Source organism: Dryobates pubescens, chromosome 17 (assembly GCF_014839835.1).
Source record: "Dryobates pubescens isolate bDryPub1 chromosome 17, bDryPub1.pri, whole genome shotgun sequence".
Taxonomy (NCBI): Eukaryota; Metazoa; Chordata; class Aves; order Piciformes; family Picidae; genus Dryobates; species Dryobates pubescens.
The window spans coordinates 12,182,053-12,200,049 of NC_071628.1; the positions used below are offsets into that span (position 1 = coordinate 12,182,053).

The 17,997-nt window shown below is 41.5% G+C and overlaps 1 protein-coding gene across 2 annotated transcripts; it reads left to right on the forward strand.

Annotated features, from left to right (window-relative positions):
* The first annotated feature begins 1,750 nt into the window (after nucleotides 1-1,750).
* On the forward strand, nucleotides 1,751-17,645 carry SLC30A4 (solute carrier family 30 member 4). Of its 2 annotated transcripts, XM_009897262.2 has the most exons (7): nucleotides 1,751-2,256; nucleotides 7,708-7,854; nucleotides 12,860-13,013; nucleotides 13,234-13,447; nucleotides 13,738-13,843; nucleotides 14,490-14,624; nucleotides 15,302-17,645. In XM_009897262.2, exons 1-7 carry the CDS (start codon nucleotides 1,866-1,868, stop codon nucleotides 15,454-15,456), a joined length of 1,302 nt encoding a protein of 433 aa, XP_009895564.2. In that variant the 5' UTR covers nucleotides 1,751-1,865; the 3' UTR covers nucleotides 15,457-17,645. The 2 variants fall into 2 exon arrangements, with proteins under 2 accessions (XP_009895564.2, XP_054024790.1); XM_054168815.1 differs by lacking the exons at nucleotides 13,234-13,447; nucleotides 13,738-13,843; nucleotides 14,490-14,624; nucleotides 15,302-17,645 and having other exon boundaries at nucleotides 12,553-12,963.
* Nucleotides 17,646-17,997: the final 352 nt, after the last annotated feature.

Genomic DNA, 17,997 nt, shown 5'->3' on the forward strand with positions numbered 1-17,997 from the left:
TCTCACGCTGACTCCCACACTGTTCACTGCCTTCTCAGTTGTCATATGGTTCTATGCAAGTCGTGAGCATGGAGGCAGTCACAGTCAGACATACAAGTATGTCTGCATCCTCCAATATGCATTATTTTTAATTCTGGCCCATTTCAGGGACCCAGTTTGTTGTCTGACCTCAAAGCAATTGTGCTGGTAACCCTGCTGGGGGAATTATGAAATGGGTTAAAGGGCTGGTGATGGCACATCCTTTAGCCACCTTAGGAAGCATAATTTGAGATTACATGCTCAGGAAAAGGGTCACATTGTAAAGCAGCAAGGAAGCTCAGATAAAGCACAATAAGAGTTATTTTTGGACATCATTAAGGAAAACAACAATAAGCAATCTCCACCCAAGGCCAGTTTACCATGCACAACTCCACTCCTGCAGGGCTTGTTCCAAGAGGGGCTCTCTCCACATCCTGCAGTGGTGCCTTTGACATGTGCCAGAATCTGCCATCAGCCCTTGGCCCAAAAGCCTTTCTCCAAAGCCTTGTAGCTCTAAACATCTCTCCAGTCATTACTTGGTAACTTCCTTCAATCAGGCCAAAAACCAGGATATGCATTTCCCTTCTGGCAGACATATTTTCCCAGAAACATTTATAATTTAGGGAAGTAGGTGATGCTGTAACAAAATTTGGTCATGGAAAAAAACTGGGCCAGAATGTGTGTAAGGTGAAAATCAGAGGAAAATTTCTAGTACTCAGACAAGCAAGACAGGAGCGTAAGCTCTCAAACAAAATTAACAAAGGAACAAAATAATTACTTTTAAGTTAGAGGGTAGCTGTGAAAGCAATTGATAGGACAGCAGAGCCTTTGAAGGAATGTTCATGAAGGCACATGTGACTTCCTACATGACAGTGCCCTGAAGGGAATTACTGGTAAGGGTGTAAAGAGCCGCGCCTTTGACAGGGAGAGGAACACAAAAGCTACATCATGCAAGCTTGTGACTTCTAAAATTTGAGGCCAGAGCGCAGAACTTTGCAGTCCAGGCTTCCAGTATACGTGAACATATCTTCCTTTGTCTATCGGCAGATCGTGTTTGGGTTTTATAGCTTTTCCTGTAAAAAGTCTCTACTTTGTGTGTCGAACATAAAGGCACGGAGGGACGGGAATAGCCTGTCGAGCTACCACGAGGAAAGCGCGGGTGCTACTGGCTGCTGCCGCCCTGAGGGATCCCCTGCTATTCTCCGCGGGGAGGGCGCGGCGAGGCAACGGCAGCAGGGCTCGAACACTCACCCCTCCCGTGCGGAGGGCGCAGGCGCAGTGCCGGCGGGATCCGCGGCGGTCCGCGGGTGCGCAGGGGATGCCGGCTGCCTCCTGCTGGCCCGGCCCCTACGCGCCCGCTGTCGACGCCCTCCTCGGGGTTGGCCAGAGGCCAGTGCCGGGATTTCGGCGGAGACCCGGTCCCCGCCTGCGGCGCGGATGGATGTGACGCGCGTGGCGGCGGCGGCGCTCCCTCTGCGCCAGGTGCCGCCTGTCCGGCCGCGCCGTGACCGGGGCTGAGCGCGCCGGGGAGACGGGCTGCACGGGGTGGCCGGTGGCTCCAGGGGTGACAGCGCCCGCGGCGCCTCGCAGTTTGATACCGGGCACGGAGGCGAAGAGGCTGTGAGTGCCAAGAGGCGGTGGTGGGTTTTGGTAGTGCCGGGGCGCTCCGCGGCAAAGCCCCGCGCCGTGTTCCGGCCGGCCTGCGCGGGGCCTGCCAGGGCGATGTAGGGGACATGCCCTGACCGGGCGGCGAGCGGACAGGCGCCGCCTGCGAGGGGGCAACTACGCCAGCGAAGCCGGCCGCGGCGGTTCGGCCGCAACCGGCGAGGCACCCGGTCACCGCCGCTATGGCTGGGCCCGGCTTCTGGACGAGCATCAAGTCCCTGCTACGGAGGAGCGAGGACCCCTTGTTCCTGAACGACTCCAGTGCCTTTGACTTCTCGGACGAGGTGGGGGACGATGACTTCCCCAGGTTTAACAAGCTGCGAGTGGTGGTGTCGGACGACGCTTCGGAGGCGGCCCCGGAAACGCCGGTGAACGGGTCGGGCCCGGGCCTGCCGTCCGACGACGAGTCACTGCTGGACCGGGACATGGCTCTGCGCAGCTCCCGGCCCGTCCGGACCGACACCTGCACCAGCTGCAGCGGCCGGCGGGAGCGCTCCAAGCAGAGGACGGTGAAGAAGCGGCTGGCGCTTGCTGCTCTCCTTTACCTTCTCTTCATGACCGGGGAGCTCATAGGTGAGTCGGCCTGTTACGGTACTCCGGCCTTGCCTTTAAATGTTTACTACGAGAAGCCAGCTGTCATTTAGACATCAGAGATCAGCTACAAGTTAGGAGAGTGACACAATGCAAAGCCCACCTGTCTTTTCCATGCAAGAAAAGATTGAGGCATATGCAGCTTCTCCTACCCGAATCTTACAAATCTTCCCGATAAAGCATAAAATCTGCACTTTTTTATGTCTAATGGCTTTTAACTTGTCCTTGTGAGTTCCTCTTGTAAGCTGGTACAGCGTTTTTAGCAAGGGAGCAGTGGCATTTTTACAGACATAAAGATGAACAATTTAATCTTAAGTTGGTTTTTCTTTTTTAATCACTGCCGTAAGATCTTGCTGTGTTTGCAGCAAGAGAAGAGGGAAATACAGTTTCTTGAGTGTGCTATTTGTCGTAATAACAAAACTAATATTGGGAGGATATCTGCCTTTATTCTCTAGATACTGCAGTACATTCCTTTACTTACAACTGAAGAGACAACTCCGGAGCTATCAATAACAATCCAGTGAAGAAGCCACTGTCTGTGCAACTTCCTGCTGTGCTCTGGGCTAGCATATGCACCCTGCAGACATAAATCATGTGAACAAAGTAAATGAAAATAATATTTTTTTTAACACTTCCCATTAGAACATCATAGAATAAAAGATATGATTAAAGTATTTGTGGTTTTTGTTTGTTAGTAATTGGCAGATATAAGGTGGGGTTTTACCTGGGAATTTATTCCTGTATAAATGTCTGATACTTGTCAGTCAGAAGTATAAATGAGGTGCTCAAGTTTAGCTTTTATTGTTTCTTCACCAAGGCACGCTATCAAATGCTGTCAAGGATGAAGAGAACCTGTGCATTACACATCACTCTGTAAAATACACTTTATTTAATAGGCTATAGCACTATGGGGTTGAAAGTAAGTGAAATTTGAAGGTCCCTTGGATACATAGAGCAGCTATTACATGTTACACATGTTCACTTAGCAGTCAGTGTCTTGTTACCATCTGCCTTTTGGTTACATCCATGCCCTTTAGTACAAAGTGTCTGCCTGGTGCTACTTTACCTGAAGAGTGCTGAAAAGCTGTTATCCACTTTCTCCTTTTCACAAGTAGTGGGGAGCATTACACAGGGCCAGTACATTGATGTGTATGCTGAGCCAGGTCTTTCAGGCAACTGTAACAATTAATTGCTTTTAAATTGCTTTCATTTTAACATACAATTCTAATCAGATTAATTATTGGCCATCATACACCAGAATAAAAGAAGAAAAATCTCAACAAATTAAGTCACAAAAACTGACTGGAAGGACAGAGATGCCTTAGTTATAGTAACATGGGACTCCTCATCACCTGTGCATATTTGGACAGTAGTGACTGAAGATCTGACATTTTCTTGTGTGCAGTGAGTTCAGGCTCTTGGATCACATATCCTAGGAGTGCTATGAACTGTTTCTTCCAAAAAGAAACTTCTGCAAAATGGATAAGGAGTAAGAACCATTACTTGAGTATAAATAGTAGAGTTTGGCCCACATGTGTAGAAAAAAGACCCTAGGAGGAATGCTCCATTTTTTGGTAAATTTGCACCAGTTTTATTTGGGGCCTTATTTCAGGAACATGGGTTAGTGGGCAAAAAAAGTGCTTTTGTCCTTCAGCATCTTTCAGTGTTGGTTAGTCATTAATACTGCCACGATACATCAGCTTATCAGGGATAAGGCACTTTCCATCCAACCTGTTGCAGAGATCTGAATGTCTCCATTTGTCCCCTGGCTTCTTTTTCCCCTCTTTTGTTCAGCACGAACTCTGCTAAACTTGATAAGCAGCATAGTGTTGTATCTTGGATGCAGGCAACCTTTAACATGAGAGTGATTTTATTTGACTGCATTCATATCAAGAGTTCTGACATATTTTGAATTTAGTTCATCTGAAGGGCCCCTTACTAAATAGTATGTCTGAGCTGTTTTCAGCCTGATGCTGAAATCAGTAAGCGTGTATCTGCTAGGGGCTTTGAATCCAATTCACATTATTGTAGACCTCTCCGTAGCTGGTGCAGGGAAAGCTCCAGAAATAGTAAGTGTTGAGAGTAAAAATATTGTCTTGTCATTGTCACATCATCTATTGTTCTTCTATTACAGCCAAGAGTTCTGCAGACTCAGCTCAGGGTGGCAGATTTGTCTGCACACTTTGTTAGTACTGTTGCATGGGCTCACCCCCCTCAGGTTTATGTGGCCTGTTTCATTATTTGGACGCTGAGGCAGACTGGACTAAGGGCCAGACACATAACTTATCCATGCATCCAGCTTCACAGAGAATAAATAGAGGACTTGGGTGTCTCTGTACTTTTGTAGATCTTGACTTGAACAACTTGTCATAGGGCAAGTAATCAGGAGCAGAACAAGTAATCAAAGATGGAGCCCTCAAGCTCCGAGTCAGTGCCCCTTGCCTCTTTAATGTCTTTAACTCTGGCCCTGTGTTGTCTTCTGGTGGGTTTCAAGTTCTGGAACTTCTAAAATTGATTGTAGCTCAGGTATTTGGGAAGGTTTGTTCACATGGGACATTTTAACTGACTTCCTTCTGTAGTCTTTGACAGGTTTGATTTTCTGAGAAAATGGCAGAAGACTCTAAGATAATTCATTTGTTCAGTAAAACTCTTTCTGCTGTCAGTTATGTATGTCAGGATGAAGGAAATACTGTTTCAGCAGTTTATTTGTGAACTGTTGATTGGCATGTTTTTTCCAAAGTATAGCCAAGCTCATTACCTCAGCCCACCTCAGTGTTTGTGGTCAAATAACAGCCTACACTTTGTGGAGCCATTTGACATAAAAAAAAAAAAGAGAAAAATGTATTGCAAAGCCTGGTTAGCTTTTCTGACAGGGTTTTGATTTTTTTTTTTTTCACTTATGTTTAGAGATTTCTAATTGATCCTTCATGAGGAGGACTGTTATCCTTCACAGGTCACTGAAAACAATGGTGAGCCATCAAGCTGTCTGTAAAAGTTAGAGATTTTTTTTTTTTTTCTTTCCAAGTTTTCAATGGTGTTTAAACAGCCCTTGGGCAGTACCTTTAACCAAGCAATGAACCGATGCATTTGGAAACAGAGAACCTTTGAGCTGAGAATTTCATAAAGCTCCCTTACGTTTTCTTAATCTATGTGCTGCATTATGATTAGCTTCAGAACCTGAATTACATACATAGAATACATAGAATAAACCAGGTTGGAAGTCTCTTCAAGATCATCGCGTCCAACCCATCAACCAATCCAACCCACCTAAACAACTAACCCATGGCACCAAGCACCCCATCAAGTCTCCTCCTGAACACCTTCAATGATGGCGATTCTACCACCTCCCCCGGCAGCCCATTCCAATGGGCAATCACTCTCTCTGTATAGAACTTTTTCCTAACACCCAACCTAAACCTCCCCTGGTGCAGCCTGAGACTGTGTCCTCTTGTTCTGGTACTGGCTGCCTGGGAGAAGAGACCAACATCCGCCTGTCTACAACCTCCCTTCAGGTAGTTGTAGAGAGTAATAAGGTCACCCCTGAGTCTCCTCTTCTCCAGGCTAAGCAACCCCAGCTCCCTCAGCCTCTCCTCACAGGGCTTGTGTTCCAAACCCCTCACCAACTTCATTGCCCTTCTCTGGACACGTTCCAGCAAGTCAACATCCTTCCTAAACTGAGGGGCCCAGAACTGGACGCAGTACTCGAGGTGCGGCCTAACCAGTGCAGTGTACAGGGGCAGAATGACCTCCCTGCTCCTGCTGGCCACACTGTTCCTGATGCAGGCCAGGATGCCATTGGCCCTCTTGGCTGCCTGGGCACACTGCAGGCTCATGTTCAGCCTTCTTTGTAATTTTATTTTTAAAGTCTCTAAACCTGAGAGGCTAGCTGAAATGGAATTGACTCCTCTTGGACTGATATGCTTCTCAAAGTTAGTACATGTAAATTAACACATACTATAAATGATTCTACATGTAAACTACCAGGTTAAATTAAACAGTGGATATAAATTATTGTTTCTTCTGTGTTGACTATAGGAGAGGCTGAGTTGCACATTTGTAAGTGATGTTTTAATTATGTGAGGACACAATTCAGAAAAGAAAGTCATAACTCCTTTTACTCAAAAAGTTGCTGAATTGCTAAATCTCAAAAGCACTATTTTTGAGCTGTGCTGGCCTTTGGAAAATTTCAGCCTCAGAAAAATATAACTTAGAAACATGTGAGCAACTGAAGAGGAGGGGATGGAGGGAAAGTAACTAGTAACGGGGTACATTTGGTAGCTACCCATGGTACAAGCAATCTATAGTATCAGTCATGCTGCTTGTGTTTGGCTGGGGAAGAGAGTGCAGCTCTGTCTGCAGGTGCGCAAGTACAAAGACCCACAGGCACACACACACATTTTATGACTAGTCTGGAAAGCAGTCAGCCAGTTGTGAATTTCCTTTTGCTATTTCTTATGGTCAGCCTCTTCACTAAGACAGTTTTAATTGTATACCTTTAGTCAAACATCAGTTGGGACCAGGCTTGGCACATCAGCTGCATGCTCTGCTCAGTGGAATTTACAGGCTGAACGACAATCCCAAGGTAAAAAAGAGAAACCAAATCATAGCTGAGCTGACACTGGAGATGTGATCTTTTCTGAGAAAATGGGCTTATCTTCATGCATATGTTAATGTGTGTGGCTTAAACCATCACAATATGGAAGACAATGCAGCCTGTCCTTGATTTTCCTTTTGATAAGGGGTGCTTAAGAGAGAGGCTCATTGTTTAAATCTTTTACCCATGCAGTAGCAGCATTAGCAGTGGAATTGGAACTATGACATTATCCTTTGAGTCGAGGTTATTTGTCTCAATGCAGCTCCTAATTAGAAGAAAAAGTGATAATAAAGAAAAATGTTGTGCAAGTGAAAGTCATTGTCTACAATGTATATATTGTCATGGCAGACTCCCATGCCAGGAGAGGGAATAATGAAGGTTAATGATAGTGTAATAAAAAAAAGGGGGCAGGATGAATTTCCTTTCCATTGAATCACCAAATTTCTGTCCCTGTCGAAATACTTAACAGATGTAGTTTAATAAAAGGATCAGCTGATTACACACATATGCAATTATATGTAAAAGTACAAAACTGTTCTGGTCCTGACCTTGCAAACATGATGTAAGCAGTCTGTGTGAGAATAACAGGAATGAATCCTTTCTACATTGCCCTTAAAAGACAGCACACTTCACTGCACTTGTAACTATGGTAGCTTTAAATCATAGCGTGGCATTTTAATTGTAATGGCAAGCCCCCCCGCCCCGTCTAGTGATTGTAAGAAAGGTTCTCTTGCACTTAGTACACTGCTCTGAAAATCAATAACTGTAAGCTGTGCCAAGGGGATGTTATCTACAATCATTAATGTCGTATGTCCTGACTTTTCCAACTTTGTTTTCAGGTGGATATGTTGCTAACAGTCTAGCAATTATGACAGATGCACTTCATATGTTAACAGACCTTAGCGGTATTATTTTGACCCTGCTTGCTCTCTGGCTGTCTGCAAAATCTCCCACAAAGAGATTCACTTTTGGATTTCATCGCTTAGGTATGTAGATACCAGCTTTTTGCTATTAACAAAGTATTTTAAGCAACAACTGTAAAGATCACCTAATTCTGGAAGGACAGATAATAGAAAGAAAGTAGCAGCAAACAGACAGTTTGCTTTATGTTTAACCTAAATGTCCTTTCGCTGTCCATTGTGGATCCACTACATAGGTTGTTGCCACAAGGGAATTAAAAAATAAATATTTACATTTTAAACCTTAGTCAAAAGTGAAATTTGATGGCAGAGTTTCAGTTGCTAGGAGTGGGGAGAGTCTTTCAATCTTTGTGGAACTAGAACTTAGCAGATGGAGAATTAAGTCCTGAACTCATCTTCTGTTTCAAAGAGGAAGCTTAGGGAATTGGATACACACTGACATGGTCAATGGGACTTCCTACAAATGAACCATAGCCCGAAAAATGTTTTAAAAGGGTTCCCAGCAAAGTAGAAGGATGAATATGCAGCTGTGTTTCCCAGCCTATCTACACTTACTGAGCTGTTGCATTAGGCCAGGCCCCTCTGCACCTTTGTGCTTTGGAACTGAGCAGAAAAGGGACACATTCTACATTCAGTTAGGGCTGTGCCACTGTTACTGCCTGCATGACACACTGTGAAGCTTGTTGGTACCGGAGTTGTAAGTGTCAGGTTGTTGTTGTTCACAGCAGTTATTGCCAGTGCCCAGGATTTGTGAAATCCCACTGACTTCAGTAGAATTGTGCCATGGGGAAGAAGATCCTATTCAATGTGAAAAATGACACCTTAACCCAGAATGGAAAAGTTCTGCAGAGTGCATTACCAGAGAGCTCTGCCCTGCCAGAAGCTGCATAACTTTGTATTCTTATACTCCCCAAACCACATAAAGCAGAGGTCAAAATGCCCTGTGGTTTGCAATACAGTAAGGTACTTAACCTCTGCCTATTTTAGGTGTCCAGAAGAGAAGTATAAATAGAATTATGCATTGACCCGTAGAAGGGTATTTCCAGGATTCATCACTTCATGTTTGGAAATGTGATTATGATAAAGGGATTTTTCATGTGGTTCATAACTGGATATAATAATTTATAATGTACAGCTGCAGGTCTTGTAGACATTTTACCCAAATGTCTACATAAAGCTTTGTTTTCCATGAAATAGATAATTTCTAGTGTTAGTTTGCTGCTTCTGTTCTATACAAGGCATTTTGAAGTCTTCTGTAGTCATTATTTGCAGTTCTTATTTTGGCTGCTAGAACAGCAGTAGAATTCAACAGCTCCATCACTCCTAGTCGTTTGTCATCAGTTAGTCACTAATGTATGAATGCATAGCTCTGTATGCTAGCAAAGATCTTTGGGACTTTAGCAAGAAAGCATTAACAATGCCAGCATTTCCCATTACGAACTTTTCTGTCAAGAAGTTTTAATTTTGCAATAGAAGCTCCCCTAATACTGAAACCTGACCTTGCAGGTATGCCCCTGGCATTTGCTCAGACTCTCCAGAAGGAGAGAGTTAAACCCTATTTAGAAATCATTCCAAGTAGTTTATATGTCTTTGTAACTTTTCTAGTGCCTTGAACATGTCATGGCCTAGCAGAAAGCAGGAATTAAGAAAAATAAGAGAAACTCACTTAACCATTACAATTTCACTCAGTTATGTAAATTTTCACTAATTTTTCAATTACTTTGAGGGCTCCATAGCACTTTGCAAACACAAATCCCCTAGGATTCCTGCTTCCTCACTTTGAATATATATCTATCTATATATATCTATATATCTATTTTTTCCCATTTTACTGCCAAGAAAAATACTGGCCAGACTGATCCATTGGTGGCCTGTGGACTGGTTCTGGCCCATAGAATAGTCTCCATCACCCACCATCTTCTCACTGGGAGAAGCTAAAGGGAACAGCTTCTCAGTTCTGCAGCAACCCTTATTTTCTGTTGCCAGTAGGTGGTCAAGCAATAGAACAGGTTACAGAGTATCCATAGTTGAAATATTCAGAAACCAACTGGATGCAGCCCTGAGCAACCTGCTGTAGTTTACCCTGCTTTGAGCAGTACAACAGAGTTTCCAGGGATTCCTTTCTGCCTCAGCCTTTCTGTGTGAGTAGCTGCACTGCAGCTCTCTCTGCAGGAGGAGGACTAGATAGAGCCTGGGGTGGCAGAAAGGGTTCCTGTGGCTGCACTGAGGAAGGGGAAGTAGGTAAAGGGCCCTGCAAGAGACCCTCAGATCCTGACCTAAGCTCTGCAAGTACAGAAGATGGGATGGTCCAAAAAGACTGTAGACAGTTTTTTTAAAGACACATTTGTGAAATGTATTCCTAATCTGAATGCCATGGCCTGAGGGCCCTGTTTCAGACATGAGTGAATGCTGGCAGTGAAACAAAGCTGCTTCTAGGGTATATCCTCACTGCAACACATTTTACCAAATAACCTATGTGTAAGAGGCTTGTCAGCAAATAGTATGAGCTCAACAATAGCTTGAATTTCATCAGGAGTGTTAAAAATGATAGAATGTTAAAAATAGGGTACAGATTGAGCATCTGTCATGTGAAAAAATGTGCAGCATTTGTTTAAAGCTGGGAATATGTGCAGCAACTATCTTACTGCATTAAGTTTCAAGATAATCTACCCACATACACTAAGCAAAAAAACATTATAATGAACAATGCTTCTAGTGTTCATTATCACTTCCGTTTGCAGAATGCTGGATTTTCAACTTGCTTCCCATAAACACTGTAACAGACCTATTAGTTGTCTAGTCAGATTCCAGAAGGGAGTTGGCACTAGTTTTCATTTATTTGAATCCCATTTGAGTATATAGTATATATGCTCCCTCTTCAATTTTATTCCATTTTCAGTGGTGAAAGGGAAGCTGACAGATTCAGAGTGGGTTAGAAAAAATGAAGACAAAATGATGGAAATTGCAGTCATGTCTAAAAAGGATTATATTCTTGAAGCCAAAAATAGTTCTGTTTGACTACCAAGTAGAAATACCTCCTCAGCAAGAAACTGAACAGATTTAAGCATAGCTCTGGAACCTGGCATTTTCCCACTGCTGCCAAGACAATGTCAGCAATGACAGAATCAATCAGTCCACTGAGCTGGTGCATATATAGTTCATGTCACGTGAAAGATCTCAGCACAAATCTACAATGCTGACGTGACAATGACTCTGTGAAAGAAATTGCAAGGAAAACATTGGTTTTGGTTGCAGAAAACATGGGTTTAGATTGTTAACCACAATGTACTGTTTCTCTGGTAAATGCTAATGTGCTATGGCTCCACTGATTTTTTTAAAAGGCATTCTGGAAAAACTTCTAATTGAGTGGGTTGTTTTTTAAGGCAGTTACCCTGAGGAATCTACCTGCTTGCATGGGTATGTCTACCACTTGCATGGGTATTTCTAGGATTTTTATATTGCTCTGAACTCATCTGAGATTGTGACAATTGCCTCTCAGAACCTTGTTACTGCCTGGGAATGCTGGTATTCATCCAGGCATTGGCACATCACCGAACAGCTGAATGCGTTGGTGTGCATTTCTTCTCCCATGTCATGTTAAAAAAATCAGTGTATGGAGCAAGTGATTTTGATGATACTAAAATGCTTATATATCTAGATTCCAACCCAAACCATTCTATGCATTTTACAGTAGTTGTCACTAAACAAAATTGAAGCCTTAGAAAAGATGCCTTCTTCAGTAACCAAAGTTGTGGTACCCACTGACAGATTGAAAGCAGATGAGACAGTTCTCAGATTAGTATTCTTAGATCAATCTTACAGTCAAAAGCAGAATTTTGCCCTTATTGGGGAATAAATCAGGGCAACACATGTGGAACAACGACGGCAATTCCAAGTAAACTAATTTCAACTCTGAATTCACATAGGAATGCTAAAATCCCAGTGATCCACTTGGCAAGCAGCAGTAATGAGCGTTACACAGAATGATTACAGATTGGCTGTGTATTTACATGCAGCACAGTGAAGCTAGATTTAAGGTTCTCTCACTTCTTTTTGTAAACCCCTGTATTAATTCACTTATAACCAAGACAGTCTTTATAGTAGGATCTTAAAACTGTAGCATGGGCGACTCCTCCTCAGGTTTATCTCTGCTCTTACCAGCCCAATTTCATGACTTGCAGACAGCACTAAGGTCCCAGTCCATAAAATATTCAGGCCTATTTATTCTCAGATCAGAAGAGCAGGAACCTTGAAGAAAGCTGTAATCACATTCCACAGATATAAATGTCAGTGGAAGGTGCAGGCTGATGAAATATTAGTTTTTCTTAACTTTCTAATTTTCTCCTAATTTAGATGTATGTGTTCTTTTGAAAGCCCCTGCCAATCAGACAAAATTCCTACACCAAAATGTTGGTCATAACACTTGTGTTTGTGAAATAAGAGTGTTTGGTAGACATTAGGTAACATTGAACCAGTATATTGCAGCAATATGGAAACATAAATTAAGAAGCTCTTCCTAGTTGAAGTCTGCAATCTATAATGTTTATGTGCACACATGTCAAGAAGCTTAGGAGTAGTATGTCTAACAAGTTTGTACTGTTCAGTTTCTTAATATTTTTTTTTTGTCCATCCTAAATACAAAACAATATTTAAAGTGATTTCTAAATCCAGCTTAATACTGTGGACACTGGAAATCAAACTTCCTCTTATTTGTAGATGGGCTGATGGTGTTTGACATCATCTATCTTCTGCTCCCCTGGACAGGAACTTTGTGACTTCTCAGGCAAAAGTTCTGGGTTGTCTGAAGAAGATACAGTCATTGCCTGTATGGAAGGTTTCAGAGAAAACATAATTTGAGGGATGTATGCATGTAACAGAATTTATTAGAACAAACTCTATCTGTTCATCCTACTCTGTGAGTTTTATTTACTGCACAGGTTGTTAGCTGTGTATCAGGGTAATAATGGGCATAAAATAGTTAAAATAATGAAGGTTCTGCCCACATTCTAGTTTGGAAGTAGAAACAGATCTGAGACTCACTTTTGTAATGATGTTTCCTTTCTGTTTGCAGAAGTATTGTCAGCCATCATTAGTGTATTGCTGGTCTATATCCTTATGGCATTCCTCTTGTACGAAGCTGTTCAAAGAACTATCCACATGGACTACGAAATAAATGGCGATATCATGCTAATTACAGCAGCTGTTGGTGTTGCAGTTAACTTAATGTAAGATCTCCCTTTATCTCCGTTAACACTCATAAATGTATTTCTGATAAGCTGCCAATTCATTCATGGCCTGTGACTTTCTCATGGGATGTAATTTTGCTGGAATTGATACCAAGTATTGATTTTTCAATTCTTTGGTTTAAAATTAAAGAAAAAGACAACAAAACAAGGCAACAATTAAAGCTTATTTCTTGGAGTGTTTTTCTTCTTTCGTTTGCAGAATGGGTTTTTTGCTGAATCAGTCTGGTCACCTTCACTCCCACTCCCATTCCCATGCTCACTCTCACGTACCTCAGTCAAACTCTCCTACCAGAGCCCACAGCAGCAGCCATGGACACAGCAGCCTTGCCGTGAGAGCAGCATTTGTACACGCACTTGGGGACCTGGTGCAAAGCATTGGTGTGCTTGTAGCTGCATACATCATACGCTTTAAGGTAAGGAGTGGCTGGGCTTTGAGGCAGGGGGTCAGTTTTTGTAATTTCAGCTCTGGTGATGAAATAAGAGAGAGACTTGGGTTTGTAAATTAGAGGAAACAATACTTAGCGATGTTCTATTACAAGCTTCATGCATTCATGCAAAATAAGCAAATACTATCTCTATTATGTATTTTGTAACCATTCAAACAACAAAAAAAACCAAACATGGAACTTGGAGCTAGAAGTAATTATGTTTTCTCCATAATATTTTATAAGTGAGCTTATTTTTTTATGAACTTCCCTTGCAGCCAGAATACAAGATTGCTGATCCTATATGTACATACATATTCTCCATACTGGTGGTTTTGACAACAGTTCGAATTCTGTGTGATACAGGAGTTATTATTCTGGAAGGTAAGATCTCTGCACAGTCTGCAATACTTTAGATGTCAAATGCCATTGAGCATTGACAATTCTTTGATATATACAGTTGTTGTCTCTAACAAAGCAGATTGTGTCTGGAGACCTGTTTATCCTGCTACTGCTTTAGTCTGTTGGGTTTTGATGGCTCATCTGAGCTCCAGTACTCTTTAGGTGTCTTTGACCTCTGCCAGAATGATGTGAGTCCTAGCTAGCTATGCTCACACTTTACCTTCAGGAGATGGTAAAGTGAAATGTACAGACTTTTGTGTGTGTCTGCAGTGGCTATCAGCTAAACCAAGTGAACATTTGCCTGGACTCATTTCTATGCTTTCACTTTAATTACTTGTAAAGTAGAAGTTGCCTACACAAATACATGGCTCCAAAGGATCTACTGCTGGCTGTTGCCAGAAAGTGCATTCTGGATGGGACAATTTACACTGCAATTCCTGTACAACTTCTATGTCCATATGGGATTTAATAAGTATATTTTTCTCTATTAATAACCTGGAAGTTACTAGCCACTTCCAACTATGTAAATTGTAAATTCTTTTGTCATTGAGATGTGTCGTGACATTTTAAAGGCCGCTGCGAGTTTGCTGAAGACAGAACTAATTTTATTTCATGTTTGGTGTCACAGGAGTTCCAAAGCATTTAAATGTGGATCGCATTAAGGAAGACTTGATGAAAATTGAAGATGTTTATTCTATAGAAGATTTAAATGTTTGGTCTCTCACTGCAGGAAAAACAGCTGCCATAGTCCACTTGCAACTAGGTAAGCTACTCTATAGCATTGTCCTAAATGAAATCTAAATGTGATAAACCCCCCCACCACTTTCTCTTCATATTGTTATTTAATTTGAACCAGAAAATACCATTCTGGGGGAAAACAAATCTGCTACCTATGGTTTTGTACAGCACGGTATAGAACCTGTTGGGCCAGAAAGACACAGTGTAAATGAAAATTGTGCAAAGGAGAGAGATTCCTACTGAAATATCCAACACAGATTCTTTGGCTAGAAGGAAAAAAAAACAAAACAGAAAAGTCTCAGAAATTCCCTTATTTTATCCAGGGAAAGACAAGGTGAAGTTCTAATGTGGGAAAATTTGACATTTGAAAAACACATGCATTGCCAAAACATGTGCTGATTTAGACATCTAGCAGTACCATGAATCTTCTTAGCAAGAAAGCTCAGTTTTGGGGTAGGGCATGGGAGATAGTGTCTAACACATTCACTTATAGAAAGATGTAATTGTAGTTAGAAAATACAGACCTAAAGGTGTAAAATAATATAGAGAAGGTACATAGTGTCCACAGAACAATATTAAATTACTAAATGATTGTGAACAGAGAAGATTGTAGTTGGTAACACTGTGATAAATTGGAGAACATCTAGATTGTCCAGCTTTCCTGAGGTGTGAATTCTATTGAGGATTTTCTTGATTTTCCAGTTCCTGGTAGTTCATCTAAATGGGAGGAAGTTCAGTCAAAGGCCCGGCAACTGCTGCTGAACACATTTGGAATGTACAAGTGCTCTGTCCAGCTTCAGAGTTACAAACAGGAAATGAGCAAAACCTGCGCAAGTTGTCAGAGTTCCAGTGCCTAATTTCGTATGTTTTGGGAACTGCTGCCTTATTCTTTATCTTGTAGTCAAAGACTGAGAGCAATAAATGCAAAATGAAAACGACTGAATAGAAACCAGTAATAAGTGGATTTGTACCATTTAACATGCAGCAGGGAGAACTGGTGCTGCAAAAAGAACGGTGGTTGACCTACGGAACTTGTATTTCACTTCCTCCCTTGTACTAATTTGTTCAATTTACTATGGTTTTGAGACAAAGCTATTTTCAGATTATTGTTTACAAAATGCAACGTGGCTCTGCAGATACCTCACAAATTACAGTCCACTATTGTCCTTCAGTAACTATGTACCACAAAGTATCCGCACTCCAAATGGAGCATCAAGTAGTCAGTATTTTACTTCAAGTCGAATGCTGATCATGCCAGAGTTCTATAAGATGTCATGATCCCTGAATTCATTATACAGTATTTTTGCAATAGTAACTGTCATACAGTATCTGAAACTGTAATGCATACAGTGCTAGTTGAATTTTTCTGGAAACTGGCTCTTTGGAGGCGCTGCAAAACACAGAATTTGCTGTACCCAGATGAGAAAGTTAGCTTTAATCTGGGCATTCAGAGATCCAGACAGGAAGATCCTTGCCCAGACTTCTGGTACTTAACTAGAGACCCAACACTGGACCCAAAGTGTTTTAAGTCATCAGTTATCTTTAATGTATTTTAGAATAGGGTTTATAAATTAGAAACAGGTTATTTATTTCATGAAGATTTGACTTGTAAGATGAATTTACTATTAATAATCTTGAATGTCTGAACCAACATTTGATTCACATTAAAAGGCCAGTTGATTAGCATGAATTCTAATTCCAATTAATAAATGCCCTGTAATTGATCATTTTTTCATTATTGTTTTGTTTTAAAGGAAAAGTCAGATGATAGAAACTATGCTTAATGTGGAGATACTCTCCAATACAATCAACAGACATGCAAAATACACGCAGCTGATAGGAAAGTGGGGAACAGAAGTTTTAGATCAGCACCATTGCCTGAGTCACCGATCTCTGACCTTTTCATCTTTGCTTTGAGCACAGTATGACAGTGTCCTGACAGGAATGCCGCTGCAATAGCAGTTCCTGCTACTTAGCTTTATGAGTAAAGCAAAATCCAAGCAAGCTCAGTAACCTAACAGTGTTGGACAACAATATCCTAACAGCCTACAGAAGTGGAAAGGCCTCTTATTTATAGAGAGATGAGGCAATTTGAAAAGACTATTTATTCATCCGGATACCTCAAAGTCCACAAAACTCCTTACCCTCACGTGGAATCCCTGTACTTTGAATGTACACAGGATGACAAAATCTGACACTAAGCTATCATGCACCCCCAAGCTCAGATTTACAGCTGCTTCTGAGGTAATTTGCACTGAAGAAGCCTAAGGGCAACATGAATATGACCAGCAAAGTTCAGAGGATGGGAGGAACTTGGCTTCAAATATTGTTTTGCTTATTCTGTACTTTGATCTTTATACAGATCTTCCACTGGCATCACAAGTAGTTCTCTCTGTGGATCAGAAAGGAAAATTTTGCCCAATAATGGATGTTGTGATACTCAGCCATCTATATACCTAAGCTAATGTCTGTTTTGAAACTTGTCTATCATTTCACATACTCATCAGGCTGTTGGTAACAATCGTGGCTTCTTTGGTCCCCCTTTTTTGGGGCAGGGGGTCATATTATCAGTTTCTATTGGTGAAAACTGACAGCACAGTATTAATTTGGACAAAATGCACAGAACACTGGATTACGTCTGTATGCTTTCCGTCAAGAAATGGGAGCGCTGGAGTACAGCAAGGGAGCACATACAGCTCAGAGGCAAAGTAGCACTGTACTTGGGAAGTTCATGCTTCAATACAAACATTATCATTAATAAAGCCATATCACATTTCATGAAAAATGGGCATCCCATCCTTACAAACTTACTGGAAAATAAATATACCATAAACAGTAAACAGGTATTTTGCACATACTGATACTCAAATAGGTTTTAATTAAATTGGGGGTTACAGTTGATGTAATTAGAAGTCGAGGTACAGTAGGTATGTATTGTATTTGGAGTTTTTTAGTAATTTACTACACATTTGTTTAATTGAAGAAAAAAGTTGGTGTGTTGCTTTATTGTGGGTTTTATTAAATCAATTATTAAAATTCACATTGTTGTCTTATAAAATGCTTATTTGTATTGCTTTTTCTTGTCAGCATCTTTGATTCTTACAGCAGCTGTGTTTTGAAGTGCCTGACCACTGATGCTTAACTCACTTTGGAGATGCTTCATATAGAATGACTTCTTTCTCCCTCTTTAGTCTGAACACTTTAAGTCTTGTTTCCCACTTAATAATTGCACTTTAGAAAAATGGACAAAGTGTGGGAAAGGGTCAGCCATAAATCAACGGGCAAAACATTCTTGAAACCTCACATTCACTCTTGAAGGGCCCTTGTTATCAGGTTCTGTAGACTGGGAAGAGAAAAAAGGCAATAGAAGATGAAATGAAAAGGGTAACAATCAGTGC

Bases quoted from the DNA above. Each gene is read 5' to 3' on its own strand.
- SLC30A4 (XM_009897262.2), top strand. From the start codon at position 1,866: ATGGCTGGGCCCGGCTTCTGGACGAGCATCAAGTCCCTGCTACGGAGG. The intron at 2,257-7,707 runs GTGAGTCGGCCT...CTTTGTTTTCAG, and splicing joins CATGACCGGGGAGCTCATAG to GTGGATATGTTGCTAACAGT. The intron at 7,855-12,859 runs GTATGTAGATAC...TTCTGTTTGCAG, and splicing joins TTTTGGATTTCATCGCTTAG to AAGTATTGTCAGCCATCATT.